We start from the raw sequence: 27,232 nt of genomic DNA, 5'->3' as shown, positions 1-27,232 counted from the left end.
CTAAGCTGAAGTCAGACGCTTAATGGACTGAGCCATCACAGCCAGAGTAGGGGAGTCAAATTCAAACTTGGAAAAGTCTGAACGTAGAGGCCAATGAAAGTCAGAAAGTAGGATGTCCCATTTTGTGCATAAGCTCGTTTGAAAACGGTGGCAGGCATACATGTTTGCATTTCTTAACTTATGTTCTTTCTCTCCTTCCTACCCCTAAATATAGGTAGTAGAATCTGTGTAAGACAATCTGTAGGATATGTCGTCGTCAATGATTTGAAAACTCTCCAAATCTATCATTAACATCAGATTAAAGCCATGAATTTCTTTAAAATCAGGAGAACACTTTACACAGAGAATATTTCCAAATTTTGTTGACAATGAAGTTTGACAGAGAAAGATAGTGATATCCAGAACCCAGCAGGGTGCCTGGCAGGCAGCAGGTACTAAAAAAAAAAAAAAAAAAGTTTGAAAAATGGCCGAGTAAATGGTAGGTAAAGAGAGAGGGAGGGATGGGGCGCCTGGGTGGCTCAGTCAGTTGAGCGGCCGACTTCGGCTCAGGTCATGATCTCGCGATTCGTGAATTCAAGCCCCGCGTCAGGCTCTGTGCTGACAGCTCAGAGCCTGGAGCCTGCTTGGGATTCTGTGTCTCCCTCTCCCTCTCTGACCCTCCCCCGTTCATGCTCTGTCTCTCTCTCTCTCAAAAATAAACATGAAAAAAAAATTTAAAAAAAGAGAGAGGGAGGGGATGGAGGGAGAAAAAATAAGGACTGAGAGATGAAGTCAGAAAAGAAGGAAAGAGGGAGAGGTAAAGAGAGATGGAGAGAGGGAGGGAGAGAGGGAGAAAGAAGAGAAGGAAGGAAGGAAGGAAGGAAGGGAGGAAGGAAGGAAGGAAGGAGAAAGTAGGTAGGAGGGAGGGAAGTGAAAGGAAGGGAAGGGAGGGAGAAGAAGGGAGAGGAGAGGAGAGGATGAGAAAGAATGACAGATGAATCTATGAGCATATTATGCAAGGGTCATAGGCAAGCACCGCCATTCCAGTTCCAAAGCCATTGTCAGTTATTGGTAAGTAGCCAAGGATTGACAGGGTATGAGGGGGTAACGAGAGGGGCACCTTGAGTTCTTGGCCAGGCACTGAGTTCTTCCAAAACCACACCCCAATGCCCTCACTACTCTCCACCTCTCTGCATCTACCGGATCCCAAGCTGCTGCAGTTACTACTCCCTTCTGGAAGAAGAGAAACATTTTGCCTTGGAGAACAACTGCGTCCATTCTTGGTCATTTGGTTTGGGAAGGCACGATGGTCCTCCCAGCTCCACCTCATCAAGGGGACAGGTCTTAAGACTCTCAGCCTATCCCACCCCTCGTGGCCTTGGTGAGTCAAAGGGTCAGAGGTGGTACAAACCCCAGACAAAGTCAAGATTCAAGAGGAGGTTTTCGGTTGTTTCTTTCCAGAAAAGCTTTGTCTCAGAGACAGGAAATAAAAAACCTTCATCCTCATAGACAAGGTGTGTCAGGTCATGAGGCCGGCAATCCTGCAAATATTTGCTCCCCCAAAGGGAAAGCCTGGAGAGCCAGAGGCAGGGAGCCCAGGGATGAGAGTGATACCTTCTCAGGCAGAGCTGACAGCAACATCCAGGTCAAGTGGTTGTATCGTTGGAGCTGCTGAAGCGAGGTTCACCTGCGGCCACCTCTAATCTGGCTATGTGGGTCAACACATCCCCTGTCTTATTTAGGCCCCATTTCGGCTAGTTTTCTCTCATTGGCAGCACAAAGATCCTGACTGATAACAATCTCTCTGTGAGTCCCGGATAGAGATCTCGCATTCTTAAATCCAAGCACCAACTCATCAAAGAGTTTTCCTGCATGCTAGAATATAAACCGCTGACGCCATCGAGGACTCTAAAAGAATTTAGAATTCCCAATGACGAATCTAAACCTCAGGCAGAAACCTGATCAGAAGCGAGATCAATGGATACCCAGATCTGGATTCCACCCCCACCTGTACAGGGCACATAGACAGGGGCTAACAAGATTTCTTTTCTTGGTTTTTTTTTTTCTAAGCACGGACATCTTACACCCAACTCCTGACACATTATTTACTAAAAGAGCCCATTATCCCTAGTGGGTATATTTTATGTTTCTGGTCATCAGTGTTGTCTGTGTGAGATAAAAACTCAAAGACAGAAGGAACTGTATCTACTTAACCCACTTTGTAGAGAATGTAAGAGAAAAGCTGCTGAGACCTGATAAAAGTTTTTTTTTTTTTTTTTTTGCGTGGCCACTGCTGATCTTACTACTTCCAGCAGATCCTGAGGCAAGAGTATAAAATTCAAACCTTACCTTGAACTCCAGTCAACATTTTCCTGGAAGTCTTAAGTTAAAGCCAGGGATTGCTTCTTCCCGAACTTTACCGAACGGTAGGGATGTTCAAGGTCAAAATCACAAGACAGTTGGGGGTTGAAATTGATTATGCTTGTCCATGTCGCCTACTACTTTCTGGGCAACGTAGGTACCCCCCCCCCACAAACACGCCCCCTAACCCGCACAAATGGCTTTCACTCAAGATACAATCAGACTACCTTCTTGCTGTCAACAATAAGGATCAGTAAGGAAATCAGGAGATGCGAAACTAGACAATCTGGTAGCAGTCTTCACTGCTTCTTTCTTGACAGGTGACGTTAGGCAAGTAGCTTAACCTCCCAACATGTTATTTTTCCTATACGTAAAATGTCAATAGTGGCGCCTGAGAAATACTTCTGAGGGTCTGGCGAGAACTGAATAAAATACTATCATAGATTCCCCTGGGAATAAAAATGCATTTATCCCCTTACTCTTTGCTGAGCTGACAGAACTTTTGGGCAGCTTTCTTGGATCCTATTGTTCCCTCGGCCTGATGGGTACGGTAAAACTGATGCTATTTCACCATCACTTAAGTAGTATTCTGACAGGCCAGGCTTAATGCCATCCTGTGAGATCGAGGTTTAAAAACCCATTTTAAAACTCGCTGCGGGGGCGCCTGGGTGGCGCAGTCGGTTAAGCGTCCGACTTCAGCCAGGTCACGATCTCGCGGTCTGTGAGTTCGAGCCCCGCGTCAGGCTCTGGGCTGATGGCTCAGAGCCTGGAGCCTGTTTCCGATTCTGTGTCTCCCTCTCTCTCTGCCCCTCCCCTGTTCATGCTCTGTCTCTCTCTGTCCCAAAAATAAATAAACGTTGAAAAAAAAAATTAAAAAAAAAAAAAACTCGCTGCGTTTTCTGGTTAGCGTTACAAAATCCATTTCAAGATATAAAGCCCGTACGAAAAGTACATGCGCGTGAACTCCACAAGAGTCTTCAGGCCTAGGATGATGTATCATTATCCCCGTTCATTTAAAGTCGTTGCCAACTGTCAGGCTTCTTTGGCAGCTTTGGCAAAGCATTTGGCACGGAATGATGCTGGGCTATCCCATCTTCCTTACGTGTATCTTATGCCAATAAGTTTGAACGATGACCTGGAAATCTTAGAGCCTCCGACTCTAAACGTGAGTTAAGTCTTTTCCAAAGGAGACAAGAACTGCGGGTAGCACATTGATATTCTGGCTCGCCACAGAGAGAAAAGCAGTGGACAGAGATTCCCGAGGCCACTGAGTCACGTGAACCCGGCCAGGAGGGCAAACACCGGCTTCGATGTCGCGAAGTACAGTTGACTTCTGACCCCAATTGTAAAGGAAGAGCCAAGGGCAGTGCTTTGTTTCGTTTTGAAATAACTAGGGCTTGAGTATTTTTTTAATCAGTTTTATCAAGGTATAATTCACATAAAATAAAACTCATCGATTTTAATTTATAAGTCCCGAGAGCCTTGACGTATTTATATAGCTGTATAATGATGTATGTATACTACCGTAATGAAGATATATAGTTGCTTCATGCCTCTTTGCAGAAATACATGGGACTGATTTTAAAATTGTATCGATATTTTAAGCCACGGGGGAAAAAAGGGAATGAGGTTATTTAGCCACACACACCTTCCAAAAACCAAAATCGAGAGTATGGATGAAGGCAGGCCATGGACTCCATAATCCCCTTGCAACGCAACTGCATGGCGTTTAGCTGTATGGTCCAGACGAGACGGCAGTGAAATCCCTGCTTAAAGTGATCTTTGACTAAAGCCTCCAATCACCGAGCCAGGGGTTAACGGGGGCTTCTTTCAACACTTGCTGAGTCCACCAGTAGTCAAAGTGACCTGCCAAAGGCCACAGGGAACCAAGCCGGTGGGAGGGCTGAAGATGCAACGCAGGATGCCCTTGGCAATGACCGTGCCTTTCTAGAGATGAAGCCGAAGAATGGGCAAGAGTCCTTGCAAGGACAGCAAGAGAGAGCTGACTCCTAAAAGTGGCTTGTCTTTCAGTTCACCGGGGAGGGTGATGAGGACTGTGTATTTTGGAACTCGGGTTCAAAATCGTTTTTCTCACCAACTCAAACAGCAGAAACCAGAGATGGCTCTGAACAACTGAACAAAACGTGGTTTACCCGGCATCCCCGAAGCTCTGGCAGCTTCCGGTCTTAACCTATTAACAACGTATTCCTCTCCCTTCAGCCAACCAATTCATAAACGCCCTCTACTAAATGTAGACATGCTTATCGTGTGCTTACCAGACATCAACTCATAGAAACACCAAAAAACAGGTTTCAATCATTGTCAGCCTCCTTTCCGGTAAGTGAACGCAGAAAGCAGAGAGGAAGGTAACAGGAGGCATCCTCTAAACGTCCTAGGAAAAAAATCCACCGCTCATCCTACTCGCTCGGGCAAGAAATAAATAATCCTGAGCTTAATTTCAGGCTGTGGTGAGTTTTTAATTAGTGGGTAGGAAATAACCGCTAGGTGGTGGCTTCCTTCGATCTCACCTTGATGAAGTTGTAATCGATACCCTTATATCATTGCTAAAAATCTGGCTCACTGCAAATTTACCTAAATGTAAATGAAAACCATAAATCAGGCACAGTTCTATTGCACCCGAAGAAGGCTGTGTAATTATATATCGTTTATTTTCTTCTTATCGTTCAGATACACTTCCCTGTGCCACCCGGTGATAGCATCAACGAATTTATCTTGCACGAAAGTCAGAAGTGTGTTGGCAGTTTCCAGTACTTAACTTTGAGAACTGGGTGATTAGATCTGTGGAGTTCTGTTATTTTTTTCTCTCAAATAAAAGCGATCCAAAAGGAAAAGAACCTCATTCATTTAAGAAGCGTTTATTGAGAACTATTCTGTGCCAGGCACTGGATAACATTTTTGCCCTTCAGCGGGCTCACTGGATATCAGAAAACAGACAAGTATGGGCTTTCAATGCCTGTGACAACTGTGATAAAGTCACCTGTGAAGAACAAGTTCTATACCCTGCTTTGGGGTGGAGAGAACACAGTACCAAAGGTGGACTTATGTTACCTGACTCAAGCCTTGAAAAGGAAGGAAGGACCAAGTGGGATGGGGTGGAGCGAAGGGAACACATCTCAAGGAAAGACAGCAGCATGTGCAAAGGCACAGCAGTGTGAGAGGTCATCGAATTTGGGGAACTGTAAGCAGCATAACACATCTAGGGGGTGGGGTAAAAAAAATACAGGCAGGAGTGAGATGTTCATAATCTGGAAATTACGCACGCTTTAGAATCCAGAGATGAGATCTCCTTGTGCAGTCATTTGGGGCTACCAACGGATTTTAAGCCAGGGAAGGAGACGCATGGCTTTGTGATTGGGGTGGTCCAGAATGTGAATGAAGGAAAGGAAGCCTGGAGGTGGGGAAAACAGTTCATTGGATTTTGCAATAGTTCAAGCAGAAGATTATGAGAACCCTGAACTAGCAAGGTAGAAGTAGGGACAGAGAAGAACGGTTCAGGAAACATTTAAGTGGCTTTTCTGACAGAACTCAATGACTAATGGTATTTTGGGAATAAGGAAGAAGTATAAGTCTAGAATTATTTCAAGATTTATAATTTGGGTGATAGGTGATTCACACAGAGAGTAAACAAAAAAAAAAAAAAGAAGAAGAATTTTTAGGGAAAATCAGGAAAGCCGCTATTTATACTCATTAAATTTGAGCTGCCTATAATACAGCTATCTATTGACAGAAAACTGGATACGGAACTCAGCGGTAAAATTTTGCGTGAAGAAAAAAAGTGAAAATTAGAAGTGTTTCAAACGGACAAGGATCTACTACCTAAAATATGTAATGACCCCCTATAAATCCATAAAAAAGAGGAACTCAAATTCTAAAAATGAGCAAAGGGCAGGAACAGGCAATTAATAAAAAGAAAATCCTCAAACCTCCGAAGCATATGAAGAAACACTCAAACTCCCTAGTAATATGAGATGTGAAAACTGAAAATAGCAGTGGGAAATTGGACTTTTGGGTGCAAGAGTAACCAGCATAACCAGCCAACTGGCCAATCTTTGTGGTAATCTCTACTTGCTTAACTCCCCAGCTCATCCTCTTCCCTCCTTTTTGGACCCCAGGCATAGGGTGGGGTTCATCATGTTCATCCTTGAACAATCTTTTCATCATTTGTCCAATGGAGGACCCATTTCATTCGATGGCCATCTCTGCCCTACTTTGGAGGCTAAACGCCACAGATTGCACTCCTGCTTCCAGTGAGTTTGGTCAAGAGGAGGCATTAGCAGGAGATTGGAGGGTGGAAAAAGAGACAAGGTGGGGTATTTCTACCCCTCTGACAAGTTCAGTTCCTGTCTGATAGCCCACCTTCCATAACCCCAGACCTCACGAGGCTACGGTTACCCTCATCCCTCCCTTTGATGCTTCAGTCCTGGGAGAACTAACAACTTTCTACTATCCTGAGTCATGGAGAGCCTCTCATCTCTTCTTGTTTTTTTTTTTTTTTTTTTTTTTGCTTTCTTAATTTGTCCATACTTCTGCATGAAGTTATTAACTTACTATTAATAAATTCTCGTTAGTAATCCCCCTTTCAAGGACGCCATCTCTTTTCTGCCTTGACCCTGATGAAATCAGTTTTCGAGAGTTTCAGGGGAATAGCTCCTGTAATAAATGGATTTCCGCCCCCCTTTTTTTTCCTTTTATTTTAATACAAGAGAGACTCGCACATATTTATCTGCTGAAGCAAAATAATTCCCATCGTTCTGTATCAGAAACAATGTGTGGAAGACTGAATAATTAGGCATTAGCTCAGATCACTCTCTCTCCCATTACTGAGGTGCATCATGACTGATCTAAGAAACAGAAGAGCACAGATTTAAAGGAGGCAGTAAAGACCAAGACCGTTGTAGATGAGGAGATAATTGCATACTTACAGGATTAACACTGTCTGGATTGCAACAACCCGCTGAATACGTTCAAGAGAAAGCTACAGTACATATTTCAGATCGGGGACTGGCAACAAATATCTGTAGACTACCTTCTGAAAAATAAGCATTTTCACGTGTATCATGGACTATCTCTAATGCCAGCATCACAGCCAGGTCAAGCTGCATGTTTCTAATTTTGGCCCTACCCATAACCTCCTCGGAGAGTTCTCGCCTGGCTCTCCCGTCTAAACAGCATTCTCCTTACCCGCCAATTATTACCGAGCCAAGTGCGTTTCCCATGAGCATGTGTTACCATTTGTATTTACATTTTTTCTTTCCTTCTTATGGCTTGTCTTCTCCGTCAGGCTAGAAGCTCCCCCACGGCAAGGCACCATGTCTAGGACACCAAAGGCCCTTTATAAATAATTCTTGGGGTGCCTGGGTGGCTCAGGCGGTTAAGCGTCTGACTCTTGATTTTGGCTCAGGTCACGATCTCACAGATGTGAGACCAAGCCCCGCATCGGGCACTGCACTGAGTTGGGAGCCTGCTTAAGATTTTCTCTCCCTCTCTCTGTACCTCCCCCACTTTCTCCCTCTCCCTCTCTCTCTCTCTCTCTCTCTCTCTCTCAAAACAACTAATTTTTAAGTGAGTAAATGGTGAACAGCAAGGGTGGCACAAATAGCCAACAGAAGGTAGAGGAGGATGAATTCCCTGCACCACCACATTTATGGGGGGTGGACCCTACATGGCCTCTCTTGTAGTCAAAACACACTTTTCAGTCCTGGATCCCTCGCAGTGTATTCAAGGATGCTGGCTTTGTGTGAGGCTGTAAATATCTCTGATGAGAAGGGCTCACGTCTGCGTGTGTTTGCCTTGTTTTGCACAGCATTCGGCACCGTCCCAAGCACAGATGGGCTCTGCGTAAATATTAGTGAAGGATGATGACACTGAAGCTTATTTAATACTTCTGCATAGGGTGGAGACAGGTCTCGGGCCACAAATATACTTTGAATGTGCTCTACTTCTCGAATCATTGGAACCAAAACGATTTCAGCAACAGAGAGTCATCTGCGGCTACAAATCAGACACATTCAGAATGACAACGCCCCAAAAGAATGCCATTTTCAAGGCTGAGACTGTATTATTCCGGGGCCAATGGAATCCTTGTTTTAGTGACACTGGAAGAGTAGAAATTAAAGACATTGAAACTCTTCCCTCAGGGAACAACAATTATCTGTGAACAATGAAATCTGGCCTGAATAATTCATCAGTTTCGAGGGTCCAGGCCTTCCCCTTATTCTGGAATGCCAAGAGTTTAGGCAAGTGCATCATTTAATAGGTCTCAGCTACTCAGTTGTCATTCTTCCTGGTCCTGGCACTTATGGGCACATTCCAATGATTCTATTCATTTAAAAAAAAAAAAAAAACTATATGGCAAACCTTGCCCAAGACAAAAATTTGAAACTGTATTTATTTCACCTAAGAAGAAAGGAGCTCATTAAGTATCCATCATGAGAATCCACCTGGGAACTGCACAGCAGATCAAATACCCAAAACAAATCACCACGTCAGAGCCCCACAGAATTCTGGATCCCAACCAGCAAGCATGAATAATCCTTTTAAATGGTCACTTACATATCAGAACGGGCCCTTTGTGAAATGTCTAAGCAAGGCCTCTGCTTTCTGACTGAAACAGAGTTTTATGGGGATGGAGGGGAGCAAGTGAAATCAAGAACCACCGGGATATATCCGGGAGAAAAGAGGGCGCATGGTTTTTGTTGCTAGAATAAAACCTGCCTCTCCTGGCCAGGGTTTGGGAAGTTGCTGGCTATCCCCCAGGAGAGTTGGGCAATATTCTGAACTAGTTTCTCAGGGACCATCTTGATCCAGGAGTAGTTACTGGGCAGATGCAATCGCAAACCAGAAGACCTAGTTTCAAACCCTGGGTCGCTTTCTGATTAGCTGTATAACCGTGTACAAGTCACTTCACCTCTCTGATACTTGGTTCACCATCTTTAAGATGGCGAGAGTAATGCCTACCCAATTACCCACTAAATTTGTGCAAAGATCAAGTGAAATCAAATGTACGGAAGTTCTTTCTAAATTATAAGATTATGTATAAGTGGAAGGTGATATTATCAAATACACTCCCATAGTATTAAGTAACCTACATAGCAATCAGGATCCTGTAATTACACGCTGAGCCCTCAGTGTTTAAAGATGGTTCCATTTTGCCTTGTTCTCTACAGTTTTATTGAATCCTTTTCCCCCCCGCCCCCGCCTTTAAGGAAGGATATAAGCAAAGGTAAATGGGAAAGAATGTGGAATAATACACCCTCTTCTTTGGTACTGCTAGGCACTGAGTTTAGATTATCATCATGGGCTTGATATCAATATCCCCTGAGGGAGAGAAGTAAAATGGGGGGCATCCAAGAGACTCTTCCCAGTGGAAGAATCCAAGCTCAAGTGACAAAAAAATCAGTTGTATTTCTAATTGCTAGCAGCAAACAACTGGCAAATTAAACTTACAAACCTCTTCCACTTATAATAGCATCAAAACATAGAAAATTTTACTCAGAAATGAATTTAACAAAAACAGTGTGAGACCTCTACAGTAAACGATAAAACATACATAAGAGAAGTTAAACTATAAAGTATGTAAGAGAAATTAAAGACTGCTAAGTAAAGAGAGAGATAAACCACATTTGTGAACTGGAAATTTCAATATTCGTAAAATGCAATTCTTCTCAGATTATTCTATAGATTCTACCCATTCCTCAAACCCTAAGAGGCTTTGGTAGAAATCGACTGATTTCTGATTTCTGGCTGAGTCGGCTGAGCATCCAACTTCAGCTCAGGTCATGATCTCACGGTTCGTGACTTCGAGCCCCACGTCAGGCTCTGTGCTGACGGCTCAGAGCCTGGAGCCTGCTTCAGATTCTGTGCCTCCCTCTCTCTCTGCCCCTCCCCCACTCATATCCGGTCTCTCTCTCTCTCTCAAAAATAAATAAAAACATTAAAAATAAATAAATAAAATAAAATGGGTATAGAAATGCAAAGGACCAAGGCTACATCATTTTTCTAATTTGGCCAAGAAGAAAAAATACTGGGGGGATTCCCCTGATTTCAATACCTACTTTAAAAGTTTAATAATCAAGAGAGTGTAATATTGGCATAAGAATAGGCAAAAAGATCAATGAGACAAAATAGAGAATCCTGAAACAGACCCAAACAGATATGGTCAACTTTTTTTTTTTTAACAAGGCACCAAGGGGAAAGAAAATTGTTTTTCAATGAGCAAGGCTGAAACAACAGGACACAGGGGAGAAGTTAACCTTGACCTCTGCCTTCAACCCACACAAAAATTAATTCAAAATCATCGTAGACTGAAATGTGAAGATTAAAACTACAATGATTCTAGAAGAAGACATAGGAAAGACATCTTTCTGACCTTCGGGTAAGCAAATATTTCTTGTAGAGGACAAAAAGTATAAACTAACTATACAAGAAAGTATTAATAAACTAAACTTCATCAAAATTTAAGGGGCGCCCAGGTGGCTCAGTTGGTTAAGCATCCCACTTCAGCCCAGGTTATGATTTCACGGTTCGTGAGTTCAAGCCCCGCATCAGGCTCTGTGCTGACAGCTCACAGCCTGAAGCCTGCTTCGGGTTCTGTGTCTCCCTCTCTCTGACCCTCCCCTGCTCGCACTCTGTCTCTCTCTCTTTCTCAAAAGTAAAAAACATTAAAAACAATTTTTTTTTTAATTTAAAACTTCTGAGCTAAATGGCGGATGGACATTAAGAAGGGCCCCTGTTGGGATGAGCTCTGGGTGTTGTATGTAAGCAAAAAATCTCTGGGCCCTACTCCGGAAAAAAATACTACACTGTATGTTAACTGACTTGAATCTAAATAAATAAACTTTAAGAAAATCAAAACTTCAGCTCATCAAAAGGCACCATTAAAAATATGAAAAGCCAAGCAACAGGCACGGAGGAAATATTTGCAATACATACATCTGACAAAAAAAAAAAACATGATCCAGACTCTATAAAGAACTTCTATAAATCAGTAACAAAAGAGAACCTAATTTTTTAAATAAACAGATACAATTAGCATATGAAAATGAGCTCAACATCACTAGTTACTACAATGATGCAAATCTAAACCAAAAGAAAAGAGAAAATTTCAAAGCGCAGAAGGACTCCTTGGAAGGAGTCTCCCAGGACGTGAATGTGTATTGGCGGCTTTTGTTTTAAGGACTACGGTATCTTTTTGACTCGAAGCCTGTGCAAAGGGCTTTCCCCCTCACCCTTCATCAGAATGAAACCACAAATAACCAGCTACTAGTAGGAACAGACAGCAAAGACTCAAGGAGACTGGAGACTCAGAGTGACTTCAGTTCAAGAGATGTCTGTCCACCCCACCCCAGCAGATCTTGCTTTTGGTTTCTCTCTGCTAAAATGTCTGCTTCTCAACAAGCTGCTGACTCAACCAGGGTCTTGACACAAGGGCTGCTCTTGGAGTCAAAGGGTACAAAGATTCCTAGGATAGAAGCAACAGGGGACTGGTTTGTCTAGAGGATACTGAACCAAATAGGGATTAAACTGTGTCCTACATACACCTGCTCAGGCAAGAGAAACAAAAGCAAAACTATACTATTGGGACTACACCCAAAGAAAAGCTCTTGCACAGCAAAGGCAACTGGTAACAGAATAAAAAGGCAATGGACTGAATGGGAGAAGATATTTGCAAACGATATATACAATGAGGGGTCAATATTCAAAAGATATAAAAAACTTACACAACTCAACACACACAAAAAAACCCACAAATAATCTAATTAAAAGTGGGCAGGAGGGGCACCCGGGTGGCTCAGTCAGTTAGGCGTCCGGCTTCAGCTCAGGTCACGATCTCACAGTTGGCGAGTTCGAGCCCCACATTGGGCTCTGGGCTGACAGCTCAGAGCCTGAAGCCTGCTTGGGATTCTGTCTGTCTGTTGTCTGTCTATTTCTCTCTCTCTGCCCTCCCCCGCTTCAACTCTGTTTCTCCTTCTCAAAAATGAATAAACATTAAAAAAAAAAGTGGGCAGAAGACCTAAACAGACATTTTTCCAAAGAAGACATACAGATGGCCACAGACACATGAAAAGATGCCCAACATCACGGATCATCGTGGAAATGTAAATCAAAACCACAATGAGATGTCACTTCACATCTATGAGAATGGCTAGAATAAAAAAGACATGAAATAACAAGTGTTGCTGAGGATGTGGAGAAAAAGGAACCCTTGCACACTGTTGGTGGGAATGTCAATTAATACAGATACCGTGGAAAACGGTAAGAAGGGCTCTCAAAAAATTAAAAATACAATTACCATATGATCCAGTAATTCCACTACTGGGTGTTTACTCACAGAAAATGAAAACACTAATTTGAAACGATATGTGTACCCCTTTATTTACTGCAGCATTATTTATAATAGATAGCCAAGATACAGAAACAACCCAAATGTCCTTCCAGAGATGAAAGGATAAAGAAGAAAGGGCATATATGTAAATGGAATATTCCTCAGCTGTTAAATACAATGTGATATAACGCTAAGTGAAATAAGTCAATTGAAGAAAAACAAATACCATAGGATTTCACTCATAGGTGGAATTTAAGAAACAAAACAAAAAAAAGAGAGAGAGAAAGAGAGACAAACAAACAAAAAAAACCAGACTCTTAAAAACAGAGAACAAACTGGTGGTTGCCAGAGGGCAGGTAGGTGGGGGGATGGGTGAAAGGGGTGAAGGGGATTGAGAGTATACTTAATTATGATGAGCACTGAGTAATATATATAATCGTTGAATCACATTGTGGACCTGAAACCAATATACCACTATATGTTAATTACACTTCAATTAAAAAAAAAAAAAAAAGGAAATGATACTTTGCACTCACTGGAATTGCCAAAGTAGAAGAGATTGACAAAAAAGAATGAGACACAGGGATCGGATACATCCGTCAAGTTCCCGCAGCTAAGCAGCGGCAGAACCGGGAATCCAGTTCAGGCCACCTGATGCTTCACGTCCCTATCAAGCACACTACACGCGTCTCTAAGTTCCCACACTTCCATCAGTTCCCGCCGGAGTAGGGGAGAATGAGGGACAGTTACCCACAAAGGGGACAGTGACGTCAGAAGCGTACCGTAACGTTTTCCACGGTGACATCCTTGCTTACCTGTCCAGGGCCGTGCTGGTGGGCATACTCCTCCCAAACCCTCGCACCCCCATCTGCCGGAAATATGGAATGCAAGAGAGGTTGGCAGCAATGATGGCCAGGGAGTCAGAAGGGCTCACAAAGAAGCCATTCTGGCCGAGGATCATATAACGGTCCTGTCGGAAAGAATGTGTGAAAACGATGAGACAGAGCCATCTGCTGCTAGCAGCCCGTTCCCACCAGCAGCACAAGCTTCTTTACTGCCCTCCTATATTTAAACAACCTCAAACAACTTGAATGAGGCTACAGGGGGCATGAGAAACCTTTTAAATTCCTGAGTCCTGGAGGGCCCGTGATCTTGGCCAGCTAGGAATGTGTTCAACCTGGTGAACTGTGGATGATTACCTTGAGCTTCCGTAGCCCCCGTGTGCTTTATTTCACACTTTCCCCAAAACACAATGGAGAACGAGAGTTATTGCTGAAATAGCTGTTGCCTTCATGCGGCCCTTGCAACAAAACCAACCATACAGAAAGATTTATTGCATGAATTTTTTTTTTAAGACATAACCTTTTTTCACAGCATAAGGCTAACCTAGAACTAAGAAAAGCAAAAGCTATTTAATTGCAATATGGAAGAGCATTAAACAGAAGAACAGATGCAGAGCCCAGTTAGGGTTCAAATGCGCCATATGTCAACCGGCCCCAGGAATTCTCTGGCTTCCAGGGGCGGGCTTATTACATGGCAAAAGGGTCAGCAGGCAGAGAACTTTCCTACTTACCCCATCAGCATCAAATGCCGCTCCAAATCCATATTCCCCTCCTTTCATAGCTTCCAGAAGGGTTGTTGCGTATGTCAGGTTTGGGTCAGGATGCTGCCCCCCGAAATCTTCCAGGGGGACACAGTTTATTGCAGAATTGGCTGGGGCTCCCAGCTCGTCACACAGGACTTTTCTCACATAGGGTCCCATCACTGAAAAGAGATACACGCAGCAATATGAAATCTTTAAAGAAACGCCCAAATGTCTTCTATCCTGGGTAAAACAAGAAGGGCAATTTAAGAGCACAGAATAAATAAATTCGCCAAGCTTTTTCAAGACACAACACAGAGTAATACTTCAGCTGACATTCATTGAGCACCTAATATGTGCCAATGACTATGCTGGGCAGTTACATAATATTTTTCTCCAGGGGCGCCTGGGTGGCGCAGTCGGTTGAGCGTCCGACTTCGGCCAGGTCACGATCTCGCGGTCCGTGGGTTCGAGCCCCGCGTCGGGCTCTGGGCTGATGGCTCAGAGCCTGGAGCCTGTTTCCGATTCTGTGTCTCCCTCTCTCTCTGCCCCTTCCCCGTTCATGCTCTGTCTCTCTCTGTCCCAAAAATAAATAAATGTTGAAAAAAAAAAATTAAAAAAAAAATATTTTTCTCCAAAACTTTTCTAATATGTTGCCAGAAAGAAATCAACTGCTTAATAATGATCCATTGTGTGCAGCTTTTTATGTACTGAAAACTTGAGCTAAATATATGCAAAAGCACTAAAAGGCTCCAATGATGTTCTTTGTCTCTGCAATCACTTTGACTCTGTCAAGTATATAATTAGACACTGTAAACCACTGTAGCATATAAAACGAAGCATATTTTACAAAATAAGTGCTAAGGGATGGTGTTTTCCAGTTCAACACATATTTATGGAGTGCCTACCATGGAATCCCAATGTTAAGAATGGAAGGCACCATTGGGGCGCCTGGGTGGCTCAGTCAGTTAAGCATCCGACGTCAGTCCATCTCATGATCTCACGGTTCATGAGTTTGAGCCCCGTGTCGGGCTCTGTGCTGACAGCTCGGAGCCTGGAGCCTGCTTTGGATTCTGTGTCTCCCTCTCTCTCTGCCCTTCCCCCACTCATGCTCACACTATACCTCTGTCAAAAATAAAAATTAAAAAAACTTAAAAAAAAAAAAGTGGGGCACCTGGGTGGCTCAGTCGGTTGAGCATCTGACTTCGGCTCAGGTCATGATCTCGCAGTTCACAAGCTCGAGCCCCGCATCAGGCTCTGGGCTGACAGCTCAGAGCCTGGAGCCTGCTTTGGATTCTGTGTCTCCCTCTCTCTGCTCCTCCCCCGCTCATTCTCTCTCTCTCTCTCTCTCAGAAATAAAGAAACTTTAAAAAAAATTATAATAAGGGGCGCCTGGGTGGCGCAGTCGGTTAAGCGTCCGACTTCAGCCAGGTCACGATCTTGCGGTCCGTGAGTTCAAGCCCCGCGTCAGGCTCTGGGCTGATGGCTCAGAGCCTGGAGCCTGTTTCCGATTCTGTGTCTCCCTCTCTCTCTGCCCCTCCCCCGTTCATGCTCTGTCTCTCTCTGTCCCAAAAATAAATAAACGTTGAAAAAAAAATTTAAAAAAAAATTATAATAGAAAAAAAAAAGAATGGAAGGCAACATATTCAAGGGATGCAAAGCACACAGTCCCTACATTACTGGCCTCTTAAAGCAGGGGCGGGATGAGTGAAATCGACAGGTGAGTGAATGCAATAGTAAGACTGTGCTATTCAATGTATATTTATGAAATAATTAGATCTAACGGCTTAGGAGAAGAAACAACCACAGGCAAGGTTTCAAGAAGGAGGTAGCATTTCCAAGAAGACTTGAAGAAAGAATATAGAGATGGGGACTGGGGATGTCATCCAAATGGAAATGATATTATAAACAAGGGAATAGAGCCAGAGCACACACATACAGCACATCTGGGGACCAGCATGCAATCCTGTTGGCTGAAATATATGTAAAGCATTGCTTTCCATTTATTTTCCACTGATAAGATGCAAACGTCAAATAGTGAACATCTTTTGACTTTGCATTTTAGGTTTCCTTTGGAGAACCAATCCTTTCCCCATCTCAGTTCTTATAATACAGACATGGCTAAATTCCATTTCCCCCAAGGCTGAGAAGGTGACCTAGATGTGCCCAATCAATGCCCTCCATCCACAGTGATTGATTCAGAGATGGACATATAGTACAACCTAGGCAATGAGGCTCAAAACCAGCTACATTATTCAAACTATTTAGAAAGAGAAGCTGTATTCCCTCTAGGCCAGATAATGAATGATAGGACAAGAACCTGAAAGATCTTTTTCTGGGGAATATGATTGGCCCAATAAGAAAGAACTAAACAGCCCACACAAATGACCTTAGAGTAAAGCCCATGGAGGACGAGCTCCACACATGAGCTCCGATCTCCCAATAAAAATTTTAGTGCCTCATTCTTAAACATGCCAGACAGCCAAGGATCACCAAACTTTTGGAAAATGCAATTAACATGAGACCAAAACAAAAAGCATAAAGAACAACCCGGAGGAAACAGAAACTATAAGGAGAAGAAAAATTTTTAAATATATACCAGCAATATTTTAACAGAGATTAATAAGATATGATAAAATGGCTAAAATTAAAAAGACTGAGAATACCAAGTGAGGACATGGAAAAAGTGAAGCCCTCATACACTGATGGTGGTGCAAATGGCACAGCCACTTTGGGTAACAGTTTGGCGGTTTCTTATAAAGAGAAATATGCACTTGTCCTATGACTCAGAAATCTCAGATCTAAGACAAATGAAATCAAGTAACACATAAAGACGTGTTCACAAATGTTGATAGGAACTTTGTAGAAGCCAAACCCTAGAAATAACCCTAACTATATCACCTGGTGAATAAATAAACAAACTGTGGTTCATCCATACAGTGGAATCCTACTCATTGGTAACAAGGAACCACTCCTGATATATACAACACCACGAATCCGTCTCCAAAACTTTACATGCGTGAAAGAAGCCTAAAATAAAGGGGTATATATTTTGTGCTTCCATTTACATGGCTTTCTGTAAAAGGCAAAATTATAGGGGCAAAAGCAGATGAGTGATTTCTAGGAGCTATGGGTTAGGATAAGGGGTGTGATTACAAAGTGCCACAAGGTAATTTTCTAGAGTGGGGGAAATTCTCTATATCTTGAATGTCATAGTCATCACATGACTATATATTTTTGTCAAACTTCATCAAACTGTATGCCTAAAAGATGTCAGTTTTACCACATATAAATCAGTAAACCTGACATTTAAAAAATATGGCACTCATGAAACATGAACAGGCCCACTATTTTTTAAAAGAGATTATTTGGAAATGAAAAAACAGTTTTTGGAAATTAGAAATATGATAGTGGAACTGAAAAACTTAATGGGAGGGCTTAGAAAAAAAGTTGAGGAAATCTCCCAGAAAGTAGCACAAAACAAAGAAAAGGAAAATAGGGGTGGCAGGGGAGGTGTAGAGGAGAGAATAGGAACACTAAAGAATCAGTCCCTTAGGTCTAATACCTAAACAATAGCCATTCTGGAAGGAAAGGAAAGAGAAAATAATAGAGGAAATCGCTCAAGAAGTAATTTAAGAAAATGTTCCAGAATTAAAGGATACAAGTTTCCAGATTAAGAGGATCTCCCAAGTACCCAGCACAATAGAAGAAAATCGTCCCACATTAAGACCCATCAGTACAAAAGGTAGGAACAGTAATGATAAGCCAAAGACCCTAAAAGCCTCCAGAGAAGAAAAAGCAAAGATTTCATACCTGGATTAAAAATCAGAATAGCATCAGATTTCTCAAATTCAATACAATTGGCTATAAGGCAATGGAGCAATGCCCTCAAACTTCTGAAGGAAAGTAATATCCATCTTAAATTTCTATATCTAGACAAATAAATATCCCTTGAGAACAAGAAGGAAAAAAAAGGTATTTTCAGATATGCAATGACTCAACACATTCAGCTCCCATCAGGTTTCTCTCCGAGCTCCTGAAGAATCTGTTCCTCCAAAACAAGGAGGTAAATCACAAAAATGGAAGACAAAGGATGTGGACATAAGGAGAGTCAACATGAGAAAGGGGTAAAGAGAATTACTAGAATGATGATAAGGACAACAACAACTCAAGAGAGCAACCAGTGCAGAGGGGAGTACATCAGAGATCTCCAGGAACATGAAGTGAGAAGATATAGATCCTGGGAGAGTATGGGGATTAAGAGTTATGATAGTGTAGACACTGGACACCAATCTTACCAAAATGATGATATAATTAGTGTATCTGAACACACACACATTGTGTGAATATCCATGAACCCAATCTTCCTCATAATCTCAGAAACCCAACATGGGTAGAGGCCTCTTCAACATTTCTTGGCCACCAATTGGGAGAAGACCACGAACTTACCTCCGTGCATCGCATCAACTCGGATCTTCAGTTGGCCGGGCCCTGTCAGCAAACTCTTGATGGCATTAAAGTCAAAGATGGTCCGGAGGAGGTTGAGATAGATATCTACTGGGTCCACTATCTCCACTAAGGATAGAAAAGCAAAAGGAAACGTCAATGACCATACCCATGAAGTATACTTGGGAACGAAAAGAAGAACCACTACCCTAAAAGCATGAAGTTCCGATCACAGTTCCATCAGAACCCTACACATCATGTGGGAAGCCAAGTGCCCATTTGTAGGCTAAGTCACAAATTAAGGCACAATCAAGATCCTACACACTTTTCAGGCCATTATCGGGTATAAATAGTACAAGTTATACGTCCTTCTTTGCACATGAAAAATCAACCACAAAATAAAGTCGTTCGGATAAAAACTACGCCCTCTTAACCCACCATCCTTCTAACACCTCCTCCCCAAAAAATGCACACACCCCAATGCTAAGAGGCACCTGGGCACACCCTGTTCCTCTCCTGTGGGGGTTAGCCAAACAATGACTCAGCAGGCTTGGAACAAATCAAGGAGTGACTTCAGTGATCCCTATTTTCTAAATGCCTTTGTGACCACCAAATCCAGGGTTGGAATTGGGGATGAAGGATATATTCTTGAGTCTGTGCGAAGTCTCTCGTGTGCCCAGTCCAGTCCCAATTTCAGGGTCAATGCCAGATACTTAGAAATCCTCGTTAAACACGAATGTTCTTCAATGTCTGTTACCACCCGATGACCAGAAATCCAAAACTAGTCTTTTCCAGTTATTTGACAGATACACAAAACCCAAAACACATTACATTTTTCAGACTTGGCCATCAGCATGTAATTAATACTGAGAAAATACTTTCCCTAGAATAGTAAATATTTGACTCTTTAGGCACTAAAATTTGTCCATAAGCCCTGCTTTTAAACTCATACTTATGTTGACATGTATGGATGTTGTCTTTCAAATTTTTCAAATTCTGAAATATTAAACCTGGTAAGATATTATCAATCCGTCTTTAATAATTTTCAGTAAATCCAGGCATAACATTTAATGGATAGAATTTAAAAATATTTTTTAGTGTTTTATTTATTTTCGAGAGAGATAGTGAGTGCATGCAGGGCAGGGACAGAGAGAGAGGGGAACAGAAGATCTGAAGTGGGCTCTGTGCTGAGAGCAGCAAGCCCAACGTGGGGCTCGAACTCACAAACTGTGACATCGTGGCCTGAGCCGAAGTCAGATGCTCAACTGAATGAGCCACCCAGGCACCCCTAATGGATGGAATTTTAATATTCTATATGAAACTGTCTCATCATCTTGTCAAATACAAATCTAAAAATATTTTTCCTTGCACTTAAATCAATGTAGTATGCGTGCCCATTCATATATACTGTAATTAGTTTTTAATGAACACAAAATGGTTTGTGTTCACTAAAAAGTAATCCTTTGGGGCGCCCGGGTGGCTCAGTTGGTTAAGCGTCTGACTTCAGCTCAGGTCATGATCTCACGCTCCGTGAGTTCGAGTCCTGCGTCGGGCTCTGTGCTGACAGCTCGGAGCCTGGAGCCTTCTTTGGATTCTGTGTCTCCCTCTCTCTCTGCCCCTCCGCTGCTCATGTTCTGTCTCTGTCTCAAAAATAAATAAAAACATTAAAAAAAAATTTTTAAGTAATCCTTTGACATGAGGGGGATATCAAGTATACGATAAACTAAGTAATTAATAAAGCAATGACTAATCTTTTGACATGAGGGGGATATTAATTTGTACAATAAATCAAGGATTTATATGAAATGTAGACCTAAAAATGGTTAAGATGGAAAAGTTTACGTTATGTATATTCTACCACGATAAAAATAATAATAATTTATAAAACAAAAGGTTATGTCCTAAATACGTTAGAAGTCTTACTCACTCTATAAGATACGAGAATATTTTTGGCAGTTTCATTCCGGTTCTTTAATTCTTGAACCGCTTGCCTAAATATACTTGGTATTCATAGCAGATAACACATGGTAAACAGAAATGTAAAAAACAAGGAAGTAGAATTCAGTGAAAACTGAAAGTTCGCGTCAAGTAGTTCATGCTCTTGACCCTTTAAGGGGAAATGCCAAGGAATGAACGTGTTTCCAATTAACTCAAGCCTTGCTCAACATTTAAAGCAGCAAGAACACAGCACATAGATCATCCCAAACACTCATCCCCAAATTCTTCCTGGAAGCCGAGGAATTCTTCTGCCCACCTCCTGGTATCCGGAGCATTTGAGAAAACTCAGCACACTAGCAATGGGGCTGCAGCAACTGCCTGACTCTGAGCTCACCAAAGACACGGGGGTCTCTGGAACAACCATAAAAATCGTGAAGGAACCAAAAATCAATAAATCAATAACAACTGCTTCCTGATGGTAACGCCTGGTTTTTCCCAGTCACTTCCTTGTCCAGTTTTCCCAAATGTATGTACGCAAGCATGTTTAAGTCATTTTGTTTCACGTAATACGTCTCTTGTCGATAGTTGTCAAGACATCGCGTGCGCATCTGTGTGTGCGTGTGCACGCTCCCAGCTAGATTTACAAAAGGAGGCACATGGCTTCCAGTATCACGTGGCTTTCAGTCAATGTCTGCCGATTGGCTAGGCAAGCAATGGACTCAAAATCCTTCAAGAAAAAGGCAGTCGTGTTAGCTTAACAGTGTGACCCCGCAACAGTCCATTTCAAGGTTTTCTCTGTCCCACAAATGCCATGTGCCTGTCAGCCAGGCATTTCATCCTTTTAGCTAAGTCAGCTAAAGACAACACCTTAACACAAACTGTAGTCAAGCTTACAGGGCACTAAAGGAGTAAATAGTTGGCTTTATCGCTAATTGTATGCCTTCTAGGCAAAAGCAGTAAGATAAAAGAGAGGGGAATAATAATATGCGTATATATGATACTGATGGTATTATACGGTTCAATATTAACCCACAGATTTAAAGGTTATAATCTGAGTACTCCAGAAGTTTTAGTCACTCTACGGTATAGGATATTTGGGGCAATTTCATTCTGTTCTTTGCCTAACTCCATTCAGTACTTACTGAGTTCCTTTGTAAAATCTCCTAACACAGTACTTGCTATAGAATAGGTGACTACTTGTGCATTAAATCAAGTTGAATGGCATGGTTCTGGCTTGGAAAAGAAATGCCTACCTTCCATGGGCCATTTTAAGAACCCCACTACCTTGTTGAGTCTCTCCTCAACTGTTTAAGGCATTCCAGCATCTTCGCCTTAATTGATTAGAAAAGCAAAGACATGTTTTGGCAATTCACAGACTATCCTTGGAACGCTATGACGGAGTCAGCCATGACATTTTTCCTCTACTGAAAGTGATCTTGGGTTTAGAAAGTCATTTTCGAAAGTTGCCAGTTCTGAAGATCTTGGCTGCTCTGACTTCTCGGTGCACCACAGTCGTGGTACATCTATTTCTCAAAAATCAATCCCCAAATGGACAATCCAAACGCTTTAATGTGTGCCCTCCCCTGCAGAAGATAGAGTCACCCCCATTCACGGAGCTATTCTTTTTCAAAATATAATCTATTACCTCTGAATGGCTTGAATTTGTTCTCCAGGTCAAATTCTTGTCTTCCAAGCCGAGATAGGTCGATTCGAAGATCAGGACATATGGCGTACTCCTCAATTGTCTTGCTGATCTGATAGATTTTGTCGGAGACCACATCTGGGGCAGGACCTAACACGTGAAAATAGCGCATCACCCAAAAGAAATTTTTTAAAAGGTGTCTGCAGTTTCGATCAGAGATATGTCATCTCCTTCACCGCCAAGCAAAAGAAAGGTGCATTTGTTCTCCAAACAGTGGACAAACAGTTCACAGTTCGGTTAGCCTCTGTATTCCTTATGCTGTATTCATCCATGATGGAGGAAATTTGGTCAGCCTCACCTGTTCTACATAGGCTAATAACCCACATGTTTGTTTGTCTGAATCCGCTTCTGAGTAATGATACAACTTCCCTAAAAATAGTTTCACACCTGCTAGGGAGACCCGGTTATGTAATCTGCTTTATTCAGGATATGAGACATCAATGGGATATGCACTTGACACAAGTGAGGGATCCCAGATTTAAACTGCAGCCTCCTAAGTGCATCTAGAGAAAGAAAGTATGGCTTCTACTCCCAGGTCTGCTGCCTTGTTGAGGCAGCTTACAGGGTCAACTATTTCCCCCAACTCACGCTCTCTAGTGACTTCCAAGTTCTTAAAAGGAGGTTAAAGCGGGGTGCCTGGGTGGCTCAGTCGGTTAAGCTTCTGACTCTTGGTTTCGGCTCAGGTCACGATCTCACGGTTTTGTGGGTTTGAGCCCCGCACCGGGCTCTGCACCGGCAGCATAGCCTGTGCTTGGGATTCTCGGTCTCCCTCTTTCTCTGCCCCTCCCCCACTCACTCTGCCTCTCTCAAAATAAATAAATAAAGTTAAAAACTTTTTTAAATAGGGGCGCCTGGGTGGCTCAGTCGGTTAAGCGTCCGACTTCAGTTCAGGTCATGATCTCACAGTTCGTGGGTTCGAGCCCCGCATCGAGCTCTGTGCTGACAGCTTGGAGCCTGGAGCCTGCTTCGGATTCTGTGTCTCCCTCTCTCTCTGCCCCTCCCCTGCTCATGCTCTGTCTCTCTCTCTCCTTCAAAAATAAATAAATAAATAAATAAATAAATAAATAAATAAATAAATAAAACATTTAAAAAATTAAAAAAAACTTTTAAATAAATGAAATGAGGTTTAAACAAAAAATATTTGATCCGTTTCCTTACAAGATCAAAAGGACAATTAGGTTGTGATACACTTTAAATGAATAGAAAATCAACAATTCATCCTCTTTCTGTTTTTCTTTTCTTTTTAATTTTTACATCTCAATGCAAGTCACTTTAGATTTTTTGCAACAAGTTTGGGAAATCAAATGAGTACACTGAGATCTAAAATATAAACGATAGACAATAGATGAGTTGTGTATGAATTACCCAACTATATTGTAACTTTCAACTGAAGAGAAATCTAGAAATAATTTCTTTTCTATCCTAATCCTTAGAGCTACACTGTCTAATACAATAGCCAGCTCTGTCCCTCACTTTTAAACAGTCCGAATTTTAATGACAAAGCACACCTGTTTCCAAAAGGAAAACGGCTTCTAGAATGTTGGTTTTCTATGATGCCTATCAGACACTCACATTGTTACCCTCACAGTTCATCAGCAACCTCTGTAGCCGCTGACAACTTCCAAGTTCCTTGACGTCATCTACTCCGATGACTTTTCCTCTTCATTTTAGCCAATGGCTGGCAGAGTCATACCTGAAGTATTGTTGTCGCTTGAAATCCTTTCAAAAATATCAAATTTGGTTGTCCTCAGCCCATAAATTCCTTATCTGCCAGCCACCCTACTCTGTACCTCTGCTGAACCTGCTCATTCCTATACTAATGCTCGTCATCACCTGATTAATCACAGGCTAGTGGTGCATTCTAGTTTCCGTGGTCTCTTATCCCAGGCAAGACCCTCTGGTCCACCATTTGAGCCATACCTTTGTCAGCATAATAACATGAGCCAACCTTTACTGAAACTTACATACACCGCATTTCACACTTTATATGGAATTGGGCACTCACAAAAAGCAGATGAAGGAAGAATTCTTATTATCCTCATTTTCCAAATGGGGAAACTGAAATTTGAAGAAGTGAGGAGACCCTTAACCAAGGTCCCATCACTGGTAATTAACAGAGGCTGGATTTTGAATCCTAATAGTCCGATGGCAGCTCAGACATCCGTAATGAGTACAAGCCCCCCCAAGGCCGTGCCAAGCCCACGCTGCCATTCCCCAACCCTGGGACATTGCCATCACCTTCCCCCACTGCTGCCATTCCCAGACTCCCACACATTGCTGGGGGCGGTTACAAAATAACACCGACTGCTTGCCCCTAAGAATGAGGCTGCTTCACTGCACAACTTCCTATGAATTCTCAACAAATTTTCCAGAGTACCTTTTACAAAATATGTTCCAAGTCCCTTCTTTATCCTTGTCCCATGATCTGAGCAGGCAACCTTTCTTCTTACTTTCTTTTTGCATAGATCTAGGAACTATTTCCCCAGACTTCCATTCTGCACCCCTCAGAGTTGCTTCCTTCCCCATTTCCTTGCCTTCTTATTCAAATGTTCTGCCCTCTTCTCCGAATCTAGGCTCTGATTGAGCGCCACAGCTTACTGATTCTGTGACATGGCGTTAAGTTTTTGAAACCATTTTATTCCTCAGTCACTTCATCGGGCTGTTAGGAGGATTAAGGGAGACAATGCATGTAAATAAAGGTCGGACTATGGTGCCCGGCACATTGTAAGATTCAAAAAACATCCAGTATTTTTATTGCTGATTCCATTTCCCCTCTAGCATCTTCCCCTATACTTAAAAACATGCTCACAATGGTCCTGTGCTCTAAATCCATTTTAAAAGCAACATAGTTCCAGGGACGCCTGGGGGGTTCAGTTAGTTAAGCGTCAGACTCTTGATTTCGGCTCAGGTCATGATCTCCCTCCCCATCATGAGTTCAAGCCCTGCGTTGGGCTCTGCACTGAGCACGGAGCCTCCTCGGGGTTCTCTCTCTCCGCCCTTCCTGCTGCTTATACTCTGTCTCTCAAAATAAATAAATAAACACAAAATAAGATAAGATAAAATAAGAAGATAAAATAAGATAAAATAAAATAAGATAAAATAAAATAAAATAAAATAAAATAAAGTAAAATAAAATAAAATAAAATAAAAACAACATAGTTCCAGATGCGTCCCACTTCCCTGAACGTGCCTACTAATTCCATAAAATGTATCTGTATGGCACACAATGAAAAGAGGTGAATGCTTCTCCCGAAAAAGAACTTATGGTAAAATTCATTCTACTTTCAGTGGGAAGAAACCAACTGAATCTCTCTATGCCATCAGGAATGTGAGCTTCGTTAATGATGCCAAGGCATGGAAACATGAAGAATTAAGTGTAAGAGAGGGACTTTCAATAGAGTCAAAGGCTAAATGATAAACTCAATCCCCTCCCTCTATGGCTGAGTAGGTCTCACTTCCTCCTGTAATTTAGTCTACAAAATGGGTATTTAAATAATATCTTCTCCCTTTATGCCACACAGGATGTCATCGAGATGACTGAGGTGTTCTTACAAGATATGAAACCAAACATAAATTCCAAATGCTTACTTGAAATCCATTATTTAGTTTGGCAACTTACATATCGTATTTCTCTGCAAACTCCCATTTTCTGAGCCCATTCGATTTCTTGCGTTAACAGCATATAAAATACCTGAATACTGCCTGTTTTTTCCTGAAATTCTCAGTACCTGTTGCAAGACTAGATGTGGTCCTAGGTGTGATTTTTAATGAAGGAGAGCTTCTCCCATCACGGGACACTTTGTAAGGTGTTTTGCGGGTCTTTTTTTTTTTTTTTTTTTTTTTTAACACTTGATGGGAGTGAAGTTCCTTTGCTTGGATAATGTCCCAAATGGCTGTAGGGAGGGGGAAATAATAAATATTGCCTTCAGATTCATAAAAGTAACTGCTGTTGGTTAAAAATCAGCTCCTACCCACCTATAATAGCAGACTCAGGGTTCAAGACTAAAATTTAGAGACTTGACGAGCAGATGGAAGGCATGGTTCTGGGATGAATCCTGTTCTGGGATGAATCCTGTTCTGGGATGAAACAGCTATAAATAACATTTTGGAGGCAACTGGAAAAATTTCAATATAGATTAGGTTTTAGAGGATGTTAGGGAATTAGTGTTATTTTTGTTAGGCCTGATAATGTAGTTATGTAGGAATAGGTCTTTCTTTTGAAGAGATGTATTCAGAAATATCTAGGTGTAAAATGTCTTCATGCTCTAATTTACCTCAAGATCTTTTAGGGGAAAAAAAAGCACAAAATGGAAAAACAAATAATGGACACAAGCTACCCATTTATTATTCTCCTTAACTTAATATGTGTTTAAAATTGTGTTTCGGGGCGCCTGGGTGGCTCAGTTGGTTAGGCGACCGACTGGCTCAGGTCCTGATCTCACAGTTTGTGGGTTTGAGCCCCACATCGGGCTCTGTGCTGACAGCTCGGAGCGTGGAGCCTGCTTCGGATTCTGTGTCTCCCCCTCTCTCTGCCCCTCCCTTGATCATGCTCTGTGTCTCTGTCTCTCAATAATAAATAAACATTAAAAAAAATTAAAATTGTTCTTCTAATTCACCCCTATATATATAAACCACCCCACAAAGACCTCCAAACTATAAATTTCTGTTAATATAAGAAAAAAGTGGAACGATCATAAGCATTTCAGTGAGACAAAGTCAACGCTATAGGAAAGAGGAAGTCTATGAGTTATGTTAAAAACTCATTTGTCTGGCTTTGAGCAGCCATGTGAACTTGAACAAGAGCCTCTTGGGGATTTGATTTGTTCATCTGCCAAATAACAGGAATGGTCTAAATGACTTAGAGTAAGTTCCTACTTTA

The 27,232-nt window shown here is 42.0% G+C and overlaps 1 protein-coding gene across 1 annotated transcript in view; it reads right to left on the bottom strand.

Moving 5' to 3' along the window:
- The window catches only part of PGM5 (phosphoglucomutase 5), a 179,269-nt gene that overhangs the window by 130,298 nt on the left and 21,739 nt on the right, over positions 1-27,232 (bottom strand). The window contains exons 3-6 of the mRNA XM_047097450.1: positions 22,297-22,443; positions 18,717-18,842; positions 14,259-14,449; positions 13,501-13,655 (exon numbers count right to left, since the gene is read on the bottom strand). Of these exons, the coding sequence (XP_046953406.1) occupies positions 13,501-13,655; positions 14,259-14,449; positions 18,717-18,842; positions 22,297-22,443 (619 nt within the window). The remainder of the gene's footprint in view (positions 1-13,500; positions 13,656-14,258; positions 14,450-18,716; positions 18,843-22,296; positions 22,444-27,232) is intronic.

This window comes from Lynx rufus, unplaced genomic scaffold (assembly GCF_022079265.1).
Source record: "Lynx rufus isolate CCGP_SWC_20201006 ecotype Redwood Valley unplaced genomic scaffold, mLynRuf1.p SCAF_10, whole genome shotgun sequence".
Taxonomy (NCBI): Eukaryota; Metazoa; Chordata; class Mammalia; order Carnivora; family Felidae; genus Lynx; species Lynx rufus.
The sequence above is the reverse complement of the archived record's forward strand: the minus strand, read 5'-3'. Positions and strand labels throughout refer to the sequence as shown.